At 38.2% G+C, this 17,776-nt stretch overlaps 2 protein-coding genes across 3 annotated transcripts; one reads left to right on the top strand and one right to left on the bottom strand.

Annotated features, from left to right (window-relative positions):
* Window positions 1-936: 936 nt before the first annotated feature.
* LOC106181728 (uncharacterized) lies at window positions 937-9,527 on the top strand. Its single transcript, XM_087013616.1, has 9 exons — window positions 937-1,094; window positions 3,639-3,769; window positions 4,200-4,416; window positions 4,676-4,843; window positions 5,337-5,498; window positions 6,165-6,215; window positions 6,528-6,641; window positions 7,161-7,271; window positions 9,149-9,527. The coding sequence occupies exons 1-9, from the start codon at window positions 1,028-1,030 to the stop codon at window positions 9,238-9,240; spliced, it is 1,113 nt and encodes a 370-aa protein (XP_086869742.1). The 5' UTR covers window positions 937-1,027; the 3' UTR covers window positions 9,241-9,527.
* On the bottom strand, window positions 9,522-17,251 carry LOC106181717 (uncharacterized). 2 transcript variants are annotated; one of them, XM_013566185.3, is made up of 13 exons: window positions 17,031-17,251; window positions 16,246-16,405; window positions 15,673-15,986; window positions 15,095-15,357; window positions 14,629-14,841; window positions 14,011-14,369; window positions 13,482-13,580; window positions 13,125-13,198; window positions 12,503-12,710; window positions 11,791-11,867; window positions 11,198-11,351; window positions 10,696-10,813; window positions 9,522-10,362 (listed from the first exon to the last, which is right to left on the bottom strand). In XM_013566185.3, the coding sequence occupies exons 2-13, from the start codon at window positions 16,366-16,368 to the stop codon at window positions 10,316-10,318; spliced, it is 2,049 nt and encodes a 682-aa protein (XP_013421639.2). In that variant the 5' UTR covers window positions 16,369-16,405; window positions 17,031-17,251; the 3' UTR covers window positions 9,522-10,315. The 2 variants fall into 2 exon arrangements, with proteins under 2 accessions (XP_013421639.2, XP_086869741.1); XM_087013615.1 differs by having other exon boundaries at window positions 16,246-16,401.
* Between the last annotated feature and the right edge of the window lie 525 nt (window positions 17,252-17,776).

Here is a 17,776-nt window from a genome sequence, read left to right as displayed (position 1 = left end):
GTATACAGTTTATATAGCATGTTAATAGCTTCTGGCGCATCCTTGTTGGAGATAATTAACATTACATAGAGCCCATATTGATTAGTGCAGGTTAGGGTAAGTCGGAGTATTGGGGATAGTAAATGGGGCGAATTTCACCTGTACCAAGTAATGGGGACCGGACTACGATTTCGCACCGGTATGGGCCGCCAGGATCTCCGACTGCAAGCTGTGATCTTCTGCTTTCGCTTTTACTATGAGTTGTTAATAAATAAATAATAATAATAATAATAATAATAATAATGACGTTACGGATTCACGGCCTCCGTAGTTTCTACGATTTTATCGAGCTTAAACTTAAAATGGTAAGCCCTTAGGCCGTACCATGAACGTAGATGACATTGCACAGTTTCCATTTCATTGAAAAATGATTGAACCTGTTGTTGGTCTATTTTCCTTCCACCTTTTGCGGTTCTAGGAGGCATAACAATAGCAAAAATGTTGTAAACTTAGCGTGATTTACTTGCACGGATCTGATATTGTGATTTTCCTTATTATGACAACATGCATAAAAAATCGTTGAGGGCTGCACCGACAACGTACCGATTTTCATGAAAGCCGCACAGAAAGCGTATGGCAACTGCACGGGGACTGAAAAGGCTCTGTACTATAACTTTTTAACAAAACGTGACCTCAAGGTCATGTCGGTAAAGTGGCACGGCGTACCGCCATACGTAATATCAACGTATTCGCTGTACCAACTTTAGCGTAAAAAAAAAAAAAATCGCACGGAAATCGTGTAGGATATAATCGTACGGCGCCCGTGGCAGATGTAATGTAGGCTTCAACGGTGATTTCCCCACAATTCAAAATTGATAAGTTATCAATAAGTTACTTATAAACAGTTGCAAAATACCTACAACCTATCTATCTGTTATTCATTAACATGATGTCACATGATAAATTGGCTCCGCATGCAACTTTCATTTGACAGTTTTTGACAACTTGCACTTTCTATAAGACCCATAAGTCATAAACTGATGCTGCCATGACAACGGCTTTGGTTTACGGATGTGCAGTTCTTTTTGCTCTCTGTTTTGGTCGGGGTGATACAGGTAAGATCTGAAATTCATCAGTTCTGTGGTGGATTCTTTAAATAAGCAGCTAAACCAGATTTATTTGTGCTAAATCATATGAGTGTCTATCGAATCAACTTCAGGGACGGAACAGGAGAGGTCATCGTATAATCTTATTCAGATAATCAACAGCTTTTCTATTTTTCTACTCAACGCCCAGAGAAGTATTAATCTGTAAATCTGCCTCTTTTCTGCGACCACAGCGTTGCCAGTTTCATGGTCGCACAAGGGACGCAGAAAGGGCACCGTCCACTGTATAAAGGGGTTTAACTAAAGCCTTGGTCACAACCGGACGCACGAATTTCAGGATCGTACGTCCCCTGCGATTTTTGATTGTTGCGGAGGCCGTGGAGGTCGCAGAGGTAGAGGAAAGTCTGCCTTGCGAGTCGCAAGGGCCACTTGGGTTGTCCTTTCAAGCAGGGACGCTAATTGCAAGGAGCGATGGCCGTGGAAATTGTACTCATTTCTTGCGTTTGTCTTGCTTCCTGTGAACGTGGCACACACTAACCACTTACAAAGGGAGTGCAACGCACGGCAAAAGCAGTGCCCTTTTGCGTCAGTTTTGCTTCACACTTGCCTCACACGTTTGTGGTGACGTACTGGTGACGCAAGGAACCTAAAAACCGTGCGTCCAAAACGTAGTTGGGGCCTAGGCTAAACCACTAATCTTCTGGGACCCTGGGGTTCCATTCCTTAGACCACCGTTCCTGTTGCACCTGCACCTGCGCTGTACAACGATGAACATATGCTTGGTATGAAAGAGTCACAATCAACACTCTGAACTTCAGGGTGATTTTCCGTTCATGGTGGCTGAGATGACCTTTCCAAGAACAGAGTTATCAGTTTGAGTAGATCATGCGCTGGTGAGTCTGACTACCTGTGAATTACTTTAACTGGTCAATGTTCAACGCCATCTCGTGTATGACATATGAAACGCTATATATATATCTGAAATACAAAGTGCACTCGACATCTATTTATCGACCTTCCGAGAATCGACTTACTTGTTTCAATAGACCAGTGCTCGTGACTGTTATTATACACTTTATGACCACTGCACTAAGGTGCGATAATTTTAAATAAAACTTGAAAGTCAGTTAAAATTTGTGAATATATATCTTAGACCCCATTCCCACAGATTTTAGATCGATCTATCCCTGTGGGGAGTCTCACTAGATTACTGTCAGCTTAACCGGCATAAGCGTCTGTCCCGCCTACTACATGTAAAAGCTGTAAGGGGTGTAAGCCGAGCTCGGCTTACATCAATTTAGCGTGAACCCCCAGGGAGTTAGGTAGAACTAGATGGAACGATCTAAATCTATGGGAATGCACTCTTAAAGTACGAAGAACAGAATGTCTCTTCATGTAATTGAACTAACATTAAGTGGTCAAAATGTTTTATAAAGTTCTGTCGCAGCTTGCAAAAAGATTTAAAATTTGATTTGCGGTTATATTAAGAGCTGTATAACAACTACCATGGTTTTATTGCATTATCTTTACATCGATAACTGACATGTCGAAATGAGTATGTCATCTCTGTAGGGCTTTTCGTTATCAAATGTAATCATTTAAATCATGTTTTAGTTGATAAATAAAATGTATGGGAGACTGAAGTCCATGTTCTGTACAGAAATAGCACCTCTGCAGAATTACAGAAATGACATTTTAAAAATTCTTTATTAAGCTCACCATGTTAATAAAAAAATAAAATCCGTGAAAATTAATAATAATAATAAAAAAACACAACCAAAATTGGAAAATGAACAAATAAGAAATACATGTATAATTATTATTACTACTTTGAATAATAAATAAATTAAATATGGATTACAAATATACAGGCACCATTTCTGGCGATATTGCCAATCCCAAAATGTATATTTTTTCATGAAAATGATAACGTTTTTATGTCATTTATTCAGTCCTGTCGATATGACCTTCTGGAGTGTTCAGTAGGACATGGTAGTGCTTGTGTTCAACCAGGAATTCAAAAATAAAAATATTTCATAATAATTGTATTAAAAACGAATTCAAGGGCAGGGTGGGGTCAAGTAATAATTTGCCCGTAGGTGAAAATTGCTTATCTTCTTGAGGCAAATGCGATTTGGGACGATAATTCCAGAGAGTATACGGTATATTATAAAGTATCACACTGGGGCACTGAACTTCCTGGTATGCAACACGAAACTTTTACTTGACACTGGCATTTGTATTTTTATTTCATTTATATTAACTCAGCAGTTGTTTATTAACAAGTTTATCTTTTTTTTTTTAATAATTTGATGCTATTTGTAACAATTTCAACTATAGTAACAGAAATATATTTTACAAGAAAGTAAAGTTATTAGCCTGACTTCATCATTTGTAATTTGACTAATTAAGTTTTCGTTTGGCTAAAAAAAAATGAATTGTCCAAGAGAAATTTGGCTAAAGCAAAACAATTCATAGAACTACCCCAGATACTGTATAATAGTTGATACTACTTGTATCTGGAGCACCGTACTCATTACGAATTTATTCCAGTTGGTGAGGAGGGCTGTGACTTCGACCAACCGGTCTTTGTCAGCCCGCACTGCAGAGAAAGGTATTGTGCTTGGAAATACGACGCCGTCGTGGGAGAGAATGTTACTCTTGTCTGCACGGTGAACTACACGGTAAGCTAGGAAAAACCTCAAAGGTAAAGTGGGCGTGAGTTGTACGTGTATGAATCTAAAATTTCGAAATTGATTTTTTTGAAAGAGTGAACACATGGAAATATCTGACATCCAGAATACCAATGTCATATGACCTGCTGAGTTAATATAAATAAGATGAAAAGAAATTCACAAACACCCGGAAGTTTCATCAATACACAACTTTCCTGTCAAAATTAAGTTTTATTTCATACGAAATATTTGCTTTATTATCTATTGTTCATTTTTGAGAGGCTGTGTCACTATAAAAGTTGAGAATCATACTGGTAAGTCTATAAAATACATATACCATTGCATTTTTCGAAAAAGAATTGCGGTTCCTCTGGCACCACCTAATGGATCCAACAGATATTTTGGCAATTTAAGGATTTTTTGCAATTTATCTGACCAGGCTGACAGTGGTAGCTCGTTGTACTTGTCGTACGCCAGCTGCAGACAGCCCTGCTCCCCTCTGCGGCAAGACTGCCCAAGTAACAAGACTTTGCCATGCCGCATAAGCCACGTTATTAGAGCTGTGAAAGAGATTGACGAGGACAGATGGACTTGTTCTGTACACCATCCGCAATGCTTGAATCATAATTCTATAGAGTTGAAACTTAATGTTAGGCGTGCGTATTTTTCTATTCTCTCTCTCTCACTCTCTCTCTCTCAGTTTAAAGATGTGTGATGTGTAAATTTCCATACACATAAGTGTAGATTTGTGTTACTTATAGTCTAGAATATATTATTATTATTATTATTATTATTATTTGTCCAAAACTATCTTGCATATACATATGAGTGTTCTCACTATTTTTCTCGTTTTTCATCGTCTTTGATGGCATTACAAGCAACGGCGTTGGTCTCAACTGTTCATGCTTCTTGCAGCACAGAAAGCTATCAAGTTAGACAAGTCCCCTGTCAACCACACTGTTAAGGTTGGTGAGACGGTGTCTTTTGACTCGTATGCCGAGGGATACCCGGAACCAACCCCTGAATGGTGGCATGATGGTTTGTTTATGGCTTCATCGCCACATATTAATGTGGATGATAATGGTAAGTATACCAGATATCATTTTAAAGGTTTATTTAATTATTCCTCAAACAACATAAAATAATGCACAGGGGGTGACATAAATATTGCTGTATGAATTGTGCGTTATGTATGTGACATGCAGGTCCCCTCCGTAAAAATGATTCGCAGTTTATTGCTAGCGTAAACCGAGGATGGGTGTTCATCCATGCGCACTATAAAAATAAATTGTTTCTCTAAGGGGGGGGGGGGTATAAATGTCCCCCAGATGGCTGCCAGATATGGTGGGACTGGGCAGAATATCCATGTATATAGGGTTTGCAGTGGGTCGTAGGACATTGGTGATACGCACCAATCAATGCATCGACAACATTGCTTTGAAATTAACGGCCTAGTGAATCGATGGATTGAAAATAGTCTAAGGGGCAGGCACACACACACACACACGCACACATGTACACGTGCTTGTGAGAAATCGTGTTATGAAGCAGATTTCATAACGTTGGACTGTTTCAGGTACGGTGACTATATTCAACGTAACCAAAGACGATGCTGGCGTCTATAGTGTGACGTGGCAGGGAAAGTGTGGTAAAGTAGCGTCGTCTGCCAATCTAGAAGTAGAAGAAGAGCATTCTGCGGCAGGACATAAGTATCCGTGGTGGTTGTGGATTATTGGAGGTACATATATAACTACTAAATTATAGATTAAGGTACCTCTCATATACATGTATAACAGAAAAACTAAAACAAACAAGTGACACATTTCATTTCCTCACATTATAGTCACATGTGTTAGTTCCAAGCACTTCTCCTGTACATATTAGCTCTCCTGTATCATTTCTAAATTTTCATTTTTATGACTTACGCAAGGGCAGATTAAGTCAGTCTTCAAGGTCTTCCAGAAAACGGTCAGATTTTCAAGTTTACATGGATGGATATCGAATTTTTTGTCGGAAGACGGCCAAAAATATAGGATGGATCTACAAAGATACTTTGGAAGACTGTCATAAAATTTCTCTGAATCCGCCCCTGTATAGGTCAAGTGAAATTACTAATAGGTAACTTATCCCCTTTGCATCCAAAAAGAGCAATTTGAACAACTCTTGTTGTGAAATTATCATAAAAAGAATTCAATTGAAATACAACAAAATGTTATTAATTAAATTGAGGCAACAAATGCATAGTGTATTTTCATGTTAAAAAATTATCAAAAGGGTAAGTCATCTGAACAGAATTTTAAAACCCCTTTCCTTTGCAGATTTTCTCTCTCACTTCCCCCTCTCTCTCTGCAAATACTGGCAAGTTTTATACAAGTCCTTTTCTCCACTTCTTTTTACCATTTAGGTATAGTGGCAATTGCACTTGTATTGGTTATAGGTGGTTTCATTCGAAAAGGTAGGTGCCTGCATTTTTACCAAGTATCTTTGCTCTAGAAATTGAACGACATAAAATAGTGCCTCCACTGCATCTTTTGCTGAGAAGTTTTAATAATATATGTACAGGCGATTCCAGTGAAATGAGGGTCACACTATTGGCAATTACATTATCATGTCTAAAACGGTTATCAGTCTACAGTTTTAAAGGGCCCTGTTCGCATACCGTTTAAATAAATGTACGTGTATACTTAGGGGGAAAGGTTTGGCTTCAGACCTTTTCAACAGTGGACTGAGAAGTTGCTAAAAACTTATGTCATTTTAAATTCTTCAGTGGGCAGAAGATGGTTCCAACCAACCCCGCCATCAGGAGCCGAAAGTATTGATCCACTTCTTGGTGCACGTCCTGATTCGGAAAGAGTTTCATATTCACAGCTGGGCCATTCGGGTGAGCAAATTGGCAGCGCGTTTATTATTATTTTTATTATTATCATCATCAGTATTATTATTATTATTATTATTATTATTATTATTGCTCTGGCCAAGGCCTAGGCCAATTAAGATTTTGACTGGATTTAAATCTGGCCTTCTGGCCTGCGACTTACATGCATTGTCACCATATGTGAGAAGTCGAGTATTACACGGTGTTAAAAGTCAATGGTGGGAAGAGCGTTACTGGCGGGGGGAGGGGGGCGTTAATTGATATAAGGTCGTATAAATATGGTGGGGCTAAGTTGTAAAAAGCAGCGTGTGTATACTCAAAAAGCTATAACTCTCCCGTCAAGTTTCAGTGATTCACTGATGCCACACTTCCGCAAAGGCGGGAAGTGCATGTACTAAAAACTAGGTATTTAAGTTCTGGAGTAAGTTATTAGCTACGTGGGGCTGTCTGTATAGAAAATGGAATATTTTCACAAGAGATGCTCAGATGGAGAGTGAATTCCTCCTACGCATTTTAACATTGTAGGAGGGTCCAATGTTTCTGATGGAACTCTTGACGAAGAAGCACTGAAGAGGGACCTGAATGGCGGCCCTTCTAGTGCAAGCAGTGCAGGGAGCCAAACATGTCCGAAAGCCGGTAGGAATTTTAGCAGTTATTAATATAAGTGCGCTTAAATATAAGGTGCTGAAGTACACCCAATAGGCTAATGTAAGGAAATATTTATCAAGGCATTTACGAGTAGATTTGTATAATAGCTATACACTCAAGAAAATTAATCATTCATATATTTACATGTAGGCTACCTGTTTATGCATGCGAGTGTGTATATATATATATATATAGGCCTATATATATATGTCACAGGCCCAGTCCCAACCCAGGCATAGTCTAAATCCACTAATCCCAATAATGCATTAATTGTTAAAAGGGGGTCCGCCATATAGATAAACGTCCCAATAAAATATTCGCCCCGATAGATACGTCTCTATACATACACGTCTCAATAGATTTACGTCTCGTTAAATTTACGTTCCGATAGATCCACCAACAGATTCCTATAAACCCACGTATCTTTAGATCCAGGTACCGCTAGATCCATCTATCTGACATCGTAATCGGCTAAAAGGCCCATATCAACTTGCGTTGTGAAATTTAGAACACATTTTTATGTTCTTTTTTGTTTTGTTTTGTTTAGAACACATTTACATGTAAATTCAGAACACTTTTTACGTGTTCGAATGTTGCATTTTGAGAACGCTTTAAACAGTGTTCTGACGCTAGAACAGTAATTAAGCGTTGTGAAATATAGAACACACTTTTGTTCTTTTTATGTTCTTTCACTGAGTATTGTGTGAAAACGATCTAGTAGAATAATATATTGCTGACTGCCGTTTTAAAGAAGTGCATTTTATGTACTGAGTAGTATACCAACCATTTCGAGCAATAGTGTACCTGTAATGGATCTATCGGTATTTGGATCTAAAAATACGTGGATCTATAGGTATGCGGATTTAAAGGACGTGGGTTTATGAGGACGTCATATCTATAGGAACGCAAATATAGGCCTATAGGACAGCAGAAAAAATCGGATCTATCGGTATTTAAATCTAAAAAGACGTTTTTTCCGTTTTTCCTTTATGTATCTATCGGTAACGGGAGTATAGAGACGTGTAATATTTTGGGACTAAATTTTATCCGTACGTACCCGTTAAAAGCAGCAAAACTTCATAAATTAACAAATTTAGAGGTAAGAAGATGGTTACCAGTAGTTTTGAGTTTCACTTGTAAGTAGATACAATATATATAATAGTAGATACAATATATATATATATATATATATATATATATATATATATATATATATATATATATATATATATATATATATATAAACATTTTAATATGGGAAATTTATCAAATAATGTAACAAGGTATATAAGTTTACGTTTGTGTATGTGCGTGTGTGTGTGTGTGTGTGTGTGGGTGTGTGTGGTTGTGTGTGGGGGTGTGTGTGTGTGTGAGTGTGTGTGTGTGTGTGTGTGTGTGTGTGTGTGAGTTTGTGTGTGTGTGTGTGTGTGTTTGTGTGTGGGTGTGTGTGAGAGAGAGAATCAAAAATTAAGAAAAATGGCTTAAGACTTGATTGCTTTCCACAGTTTAAGACTTGCCTTAAAACAGTCGCCATGAGTGCCATTTGATTGCTAAAAAAATTAACGGTATTCACCAGAAAGTAGTGTTAAAGTATTTGGTTTACATGACTTTGCTTTTTTATTAGAACATGTATGGAAAAATGGGTATTACTTAGCATACAAATGATTCTGTATCAAAAGTATAACCGATTTATCGTGAAGCATTATTTAAATGCTATTTAGTTTCCCTGGTAGACTTAAAAAAAAACTTTATCCGCCAGATGGCGTTGGGATATAAACCTCCCCTGATGTAAATAAATCAGGAGAGATTTCTCCTGGAGGATGGATTCCGACAAAATCAAACAAAGTGATATCTTTTTTTTTCAGGTGATAATGGATCTGAAAACAACGGCGAGTGCGCCGATAGACCACATTCTCCCAAGGGAGAAGAGAACTATGATCTCCGTGAGGACATCTAAGTCTGTGTAGAACGAGTTGTACGGGTAGACTTAGGAGTTATGTGAGCACATACACTTATACAGGGATTTCAATTACATGATCGACACCTAAAAGTTCAATGATACGTTCGATACAATGGCACAACTAACACACACAGGCAAGCGCGCGTGCGCGCACGCACGCACACACACCGCGATATCGTGCAGGTCACGAGAGCTCAATGTAAACTCGCAATGAATGATCAGAAATACAAAGGTCTTCCTATTCCTGAGTTACAATCTGTTATCATTTTGAACGCTAGTCGTTTTCATTATTCTTTATTCATTCGACAGAACATTTCATATAATTATCATATGGTTTATTTGTGCACCGCCCTTAAAACGTTCTTGCATTATGATAAAGTATTCGCGTATCAAAACAGCAGAACTTTGAATAGGCGTAAAAAGTGGCACACACACAGAGATGATGAGAGCATCGGCTTTAATTGAGGCATTTGATTTACACGTACATTTGCCTCTGTGCTGACACATTGGATTCAAATATTATTATATGATATATACTGAAAATAACCGCAGAATAACGTGATGATGCTCTTAAGCGCTCCGATTCCTCATGGAAATTCTCCTTGCATTTCCCAGATAGGCCATCCAACTGGTTCATATCATCATTCGAAAAGCTCAAATGTGAGCTAGCTTATACTACAAATTGCCACATTCCGCAGGCAATTTTAAAACATTTCATACAACGATCGTGCAGCCATGTGTTATGAGTAATGAAAGAATCCATGTACTATTATAAACGCAATTGTAGGCTAAATCCAGGGAAAATTAATATGGTGGTCAACGATCGGCGAATCTCCATAAACATTGTTGGTAAAGGAACTATTTTTTCATAAATACAAAGGATGCTTTGCGAACATTACAAGACCGGTGGGTGCTGTTTTGTTTGATGGCTATTCTATAAACCAGATGTATCAATTGAGTTTATGAAAACTGTAAAAATGAAATTGAAAAAAAAAACACCTAGGCCTCTAGTTTTTAAACTATTCCATGTACTTTAAGACTTTCCTCGACACGAATGCTTCAAACGCTGACGTTATGTTCGACGGAACTTCTTTCGTAATATGGCATGCATCAGTTCATCTGAAAGAATAATTAATTCCACGTTTTGTCATAAGATACTTCACACAACAGTTATATAACGAGCAAAAATTATTGAATTCAACTCACTTATTTCATTAGCATAACCTAATTGCATCGCAGTAGCTCCAAATTTTGCGTTGTAAAAAGGCACATGGGTTCAAACCGATTAAAAGCAAACATGGTATCCAACAAGACATAGTTATTTATAAATAAATTTGACATAGAAAGTAGACATATGCTGAAAAAAAGTAACTTAGAGTTGTTTTCTTTCTCGATTTATTCCCTCGACTAGCTTTACTAGATACTGTACCTTTTCCTGGATCGCATACGCACCTGATTTGGCCACCTGAATGAGCAACGCCCTGTGGAATATCCATGCGTCACGTGACACCTCGACTCTGATTTTGTTTTCAGACAGCACGCTTTTTACTATGCCGCCGCGTCCAAATGACTGGAACATTAGAGCGCAGATGAATATGTATCAAACACTCCAAAGCAAATGAATGTTTTAGGAAATCCATCTTGTTCTATTTACATGGAATCAAAACTAATACTAATACTACTATTACTACTACTATTACTACTACTACTACTAGGCCTACTAAAGAATTTATCTTTTTGAAATGAAATCCAAAACGTAATCATTGCTTTACTTAATATATATATATATATATATATATATATATATATATATATATAATTGTTTTGAGATTGTTTTCGTTTTTTTTTTCAAATCAATCTTCCTGGCCTACGAATACCATTCGGTGTAAATTCCGTTACTCGGCAGATGATCGAGAAACGGAATCACCCGAGGGTATCCGAGGTGGTCACCTACCTCCGCCATAGCAATGTTCCATTCCCCGATTTCTTCCTGCAGCGTTTTTGCGACCTCAAAATCTAAATCCTTCACGAGCACCACGTCTCCGGCTGCCAGCTCTGCGTTCTCGTCTGGTTCCACTTTGATCAGTAATTCAGGGTTAAAATACCATCTATTGACAAAATATAAAGTTTTGTTAGTTCGAATGAAAATATTGTACTCAGCAATTGCCAATGATTTAAACCAACAATTCTCTTGCAATCAATGCAGTAATCAACATGGTTCAATCCTTCACAACCAGAGTTTTTTATCTGAACAAATTACCAGAATTTAAGATTTATTGGACCTAAAGGACCTGGTCGGAGATTTACGATGTATGAAATATTTCACTGTGACTTTAAAATACCCGATAAAAATTTTGTTTCACATGCACATCTCGGATAAAAGGCATTACTACTCTGTAGGAAAGTCTACTCGGAAAAAAATTTCAAATACTACACATTAAAAAATTAATGTTAAACCATATCAAAGGTAGAAAAAATTCTTCCGTTCGACAAAATTCGAAAAAAAAGGACAGACGAAAAAATTTAAGCGGCAAACACGAAGCTTACTTGTCTTGGTTAATACATTCCACCACAACATCCCCGTCCCTGTCTACGCCATGTACGATCCCCTTCACACCAAGACTCTGAAAATACGAAGACATTATACAAGGGTGGGTGGGTGGGGGGGAATCCCAAGCCAAAAGGACACAGAGTATGTGGGCGAGTCGTGCGGTTTGTCTCATTAACACACAATACACTCAATACACTACAATAATAAGTATGGGGTAAGTAAACTTACATGTATTGGCTTTTGTCGTTGTCACAAATTAGTTGCATATGGTCTACCTACCGACGGTCACCAAGATCTTTGCATTCAATGGCAAATGGTTTCTCCGTAACGTGCGTGTGCGTGCGAGAGTTTAAGTGTTTAGCGGTAGTGAAGGGGGTGGAGTGCACTTAACATCAAAGTTTCTTGTCTCGACTGACACTTTGAAAACTTTGAAACTGTACCTGTAGTGTTTCTGTTTTCACTTGGTTTAGTGGACAAAAACAACACGTTTTGAAATAACCATATTGCTATTTTAAGCTTTGGTTGTATCAAACACGTTGAATTTAAATAAATAAATGAAATTGTGCAGAATTATGAGATGATATCTGGAATCTCGGGGAAAAAAGGGAAATGAGAGTAAAAAAATACCATTTAAATATCCGTGAAAAGGAATATTACGATTCTGTAAAGGCACAAATGTGGTACTGACGGCAATAAAACCAAACTCACATGTTTCATCTTATCTTTCCATCCCCCATGTCCTTTCTGTAGCGTTTTGACCAGCTCCTCGTCCTCTGCAATCTGGACAATGTCCATCCGCTTAAAGTGGCAAGCAACCTGTCTAGCCCTCAAGGCACTCCTTTTGTTTTTATCCCTCCGACTGGATGGTGACACCTCACCCTGGACCTTCTTGAGCATTGCCGGATTGAAGCTCCACCTGGCGACGAAGAAACATACTAGTAGAAGAAGAACACGACGTTGTTGATGTTATACACGTACGTGTCCATTTGAAGTAATCCGTGCACAATGTCAAACATCTCATTATATTTTGTATAATCCGTTTGAACACTGCGCAGACAATATACCTCACTGATAATAAAATTATTTTAGTGGAAATGCTTCAAGATACTGATATGAGCATGGTACATTAATTTATATGTCATACTCGTATGTACCAATTGTTAATTTCTTATTGAATAAAATGCATTCTATCAAAAACAATAGACAATTTCATTTATGCAATGACATTTCAACTTAAAATCTGTTTTTCTTTCATACATACATACATATGTACAGCACTAGATATACAAGTAACGTACGTTTATTTTTCTTGACAGTAAAAATTACTTACTTTTTCCCATCCTCAAACTTCACTTTCACCACGTGTAGTACGAGCTCAACTACCTTCCCAGTCTTACCAAGGTACTGTAAAAGTCCATTTTACATAAATAATTCAAACATAGTGCACGTGCCTCGGATTTCACATGGTGATTTTGTTTCTTATCCCAGTTTGCCAAAAAACATTTACCATAATTAAGTTATGCATTTTAAGCACCTGTGATTGCATATAATATCCATACCGCTTAGTCTTGCATTTCTTGGAAAGCGGAAAAAAATAATAATAAACAGAAGTCGAACAATATCGATAATTCAAATAATGATCTGGCAACAGACGTATTAATTAAACGGCTACAAAGGTAATAGCTACCTGTGCCATCTCGTTATGCCAGCCTCCATAATTCTCCTGCATCCCCACAGCTCTGGTGACACTGACCTTCACAACCTGGACTGTCTCTCCCTCTTTGAACTAAAACATAAAAAGCTAATTGTCAAATTATGATATCTCTTTATTTATGAGATTTGGATGCATTGTCGGATATAAGAATACTGTAGATTGTTAGGTGTTAAATTCTGTATAATCCGCCCACCCGTCTTAGTGAAATTCTGGATCTAATACACACACACAAAGGGTTTCAAGGTTTAGATATACCGGTATATGAGTCAAATGAACAACTAAACCCACTAAATTCAATGGAATTAGAATGAAAACAACTTTTGATTTTCAAATACCAGAATAGATCTGCAATAACTTATATCTTCAACATAAAAAAGAGCAAAGAAGGCGCGCAGCTGCGTTAGAGCAAGGAGTTTAAATGTTTTAATATACACGCGTACTCTTGGGTGAAAGTACCAGAGAGAGAAGTACGTGTAATAATAATAATAATAACATAAGACACCTCGCTTTCATTTGTCTCATTTTCTTTTCCTTCCTGTTGGTCATCTCTCTCATCATGTCCAAGTAACATCTCTAACAAAGGCATTCCTCTGTCTAAAGCTCGCAGGTGTTTATCTCTCTCTTTACCACGTCTTCTGTCTTGAATGCCATCTCTTAATAACTGTCCCATGGCTTCCTTAAGAAGCTTATAACCTATGTCTCGATGTCCGTCCCTTTGGGCGGCGCCACGCTCGGATGAGTCTTGCTTATGCGCAGCTGCTTCTGCAGCATGAGCTCCCGGTTCTTGTATTGGACTACCTGCCTCTGCAAGCTGATCTGGTGGCCGGGGCGGCGGCGGTGATTGGATATGTTTTATGCCCTCTGAAATAGGATATGGAAAGAGAATGAATGATAACAAATATTTCCAAGGTTCATTTTAAAACATCTTATAGGCCCCTACTGGTTTCTTGAAAGGTCTTTTACACGTCTACTATGTGGCTACTGCTTTTTTTCTATTGAAAATGATATGTGAAAGGAATATTATTTCATAAAATGTGGTCAATAAACAAAGTGCTAACAAAAGAGTTGAACTTCCTGTTACATTATGGCAAAAAGATAAAAAACTGTGCGTTTACTTTACCGTAAAGTTTGTCCAATGTATCGTAAACTTGACGAGAAGTGAACCTTTCTTCAACCTTATATACCGCCATGTGCTGTATAAGGTCCTTCAGCTGCGTCACTTCCGGGCTGTCATCTGGCTCATGCTGCACCAGTGTTGGCTGGATGCCACCACCGATGGCTGCTTGAAGCATCTGCATGCCAATGGGCATCAACATGGTAGCCAACATTGAATCTGTAGCAAATTGTATGGATTATATTTTACAGCGAAATCTTTTAGGTAACAAAGAAGGTGAATGTTTTACAATTTACGCATTAAAACAGGAATTAAACAGCACCGTGTCAGCAATTTTGAAGGAGCTGCCCATTTCTGAATAAAAGTAGACGTTTCACTCCATTGACATAAACCGAAGATCAGATTTAGATTAAGAGCTGATATTTGACCAAAAGGACGGACAGTTCGATTTTCTTTTTTTGTATTATTTTACCTTGACTTCCAGGGGGGACAGGAATTAACTCCCCAAGAACGTCAAAGTTGATCATTCCTAGAAACACCAAACCCAACGCAAACACATCCACCAGGACAGTGTACTTCTGCCTGGCGAACTCCTCGGGGGAAAGATAGCAGACCGCCCCTGCCACGGTGGAGAGAAGGAAGGTCTTTGTCATGTCCTCTTCGGCTACTTTAGCCAGTCCGAAGTCGGTGACCTTAATCATGGGCCGATCGTCTGTTGAGATGTACGACACCATGCTGTATTGGCCAAAAGAAAGGCGACAACGAAGAGTTTAGAGAAATGATGCAAACAAAAGTGAATTGTTTTCTTCAAAAATATAATAAAATAACACTACTGGTGATATTCATAATGATATTGATGACGACTATGATGATGTTGAAAAAACAGCTGAATATGAATAATGATGTTATTTCAAATGCTTGTTTTGTTTTACTTGCGTAAATTTGACGCCAGATACGTTTCCTTTTTAATTAATTGGGATTAAGCATGATTTTATCTATTATTTATTTAAAGAAAGAATACTTTTGGGGAAAGCATAAGCACTGCCTTACATGTTGTTTGGTTTAAGATCCCTGTGAATTATCTGCTGCGGTGCCTCGTGCAAGTGTACCAGAGCAGCAGCAATTTGCCGCATGAAATCCACTTTTGTTGCCAAATCAATAGGCGCATGCGCAACGAAGTATTCCTTCATCTCTCCCATATTGCAGAAGTCCATGACGATCCAGAAAGAATCTTGAGAGAAGTGATAGTCGAGGAACCGAATTAAATTTTGGTGACTGGGTAACTTTTGTAACACCTTTATTTCGGAAAGCGCGGTGCTGCCGTGTCTTTCCTTTCTCTTTATGTCTATCTGCTTTGCTGCAACCTAATGGAAAATACCAAAAATCTGTGAATTCTCTGAATTTATCAATAATGAATACGTTTGTTATATGTTATTCATAATTGTCGATATTAATGATCGAGATTAATTTTCTCTTGCAATTTATCCTCCCCCCCAAAAAAAAAAAATGCAGATAGGCCTATGAGCGAGTAATAACTAAGCAGATGGATGTCACATGAAGGAAGTTTTATTATGTCATAGCCCCTAATCAAGTAAAACCCTAAATTCCTGCGTAATTACATACCTTTATCCTACTCCTAGTGTCAACCCCTGCGAAGACCACCCCAAACCCTCCTTGACCCAGCTTCTTCATTAAGTTGACCTCATACTGCCCCAGCCTTAGAACACAGGTCGGATCCTGAGACATCCTTGACTGGATTTCTGACTGACTGTATAGATCCTGGCTAATAAATAAATAAATAAATAGTGGATGATCATCAGTGGCGAATTTATAGGGGGGGGGGTCAGCTGGGTCCTGACCCCCCTCCCCCTTCGATTACTGGTCCCCTCTTAATTGAAATGAGAATTTGGACTAGCTGAATCATAGTTCTAAACCGTACCAAATGGCACCGTTCGCCCTCTAAAATACCAAAAAATTTTGGAGCTCTTCAGCGGGCCCCACATCCAACGCCTGTATGTGTGTGTGTGTGTGCGTGTGTGCATGTGTGTGTGTGTGTGGGGGGGGGGGGGCGGTCGGCTTAATCCTGGATCCCCTCCTGATCATTAATACAACGCTCTCGAATAATTGCCAAGTACAAGTAGTGCTACACTAGTACACAGCCCCTATAAAGACTGCATTTTATGTTCCTAATGTTGACCGTCTGTCACGTGCCCTAAAGGACAAAATGAAACAAGCATTAGGGCCGCTTGAAAAGATCAGGTTTAAAGATCAGGTTTAAAGTTAGCGGGTTTAAATGTGTGATCATTCATATCAGTCACTAAAGATGAATTCTTTAAGCAAAAACACAGTTTTACAAAACGTACTGTAAGGCGTTATAACAAACGAACAGATGTAGGGCTCTACTCTACCTGTGAAAGTCCACACGTCGAGTCAATCAATCAGCTGATCACTCGGCAGTAGGCCTAATCCTGTTGCCATACTGTACAACGTACAGTAGTAAACGTGTAGATATACGCACTCTCTGTTAGATGTTATATCAAATCATCTTTAAAAAATAAAGGAAAAATGATTTGACTTGCTGATATGTTGTTTTCCTTTCGATATGCACAAGATGGCGTAGTATTTACTTTTTCCGATTACCGGGGATTTCCAGTCACATGACTGAACTAAATATAGCACAGCCGACAAAACTAAACAATAGATGCACTCCCATGATTAGAAGTAGGCCTACATCAGTGCAGACTGCATCTACTTTAAATTGAATTTATCGTAATCCGTGTCACTACATCTATCACTTGGCATATTTATCCATGCATATTAGTATACATTCATGTAATAATAATGATATGTAATGATAGGCCCCTATATATAGGCGGAATAATTAGGCCCTATAGACCTAAAATGTGGTTTTAGCACTCCTTAATACAGTGATTATAATGAAAACATATTTTTTTAAAAATATACTGAATGTAAGAATTCTTAGAGAGAATAAGGCACATCGCACGATGAAACTAATGTATACAAGGTCAAGAGAGAGAGAGAGAGGATGGAGGATAAAATGTGTGTGTCATCCGTACGTTTCCTTAAGAAAATATTTTTTATCTGTTACCTACTGGTAATAATTTATAGCAAAAGTGGTTTAAAGTTTCCATAT

This window comes from Lingula anatina, chromosome 5, assembly GCF_051362555.1.
Source record: "Lingula anatina isolate TDL-2025a chromosome 5, LinAna3.0, whole genome shotgun sequence".
NCBI lineage: Eukaryota > Metazoa > Brachiopoda > Lingulata > Lingulida > Lingulidae > Lingula > Lingula anatina.
This window is presented reverse-complemented; position numbering and strand designations above follow the sequence as displayed.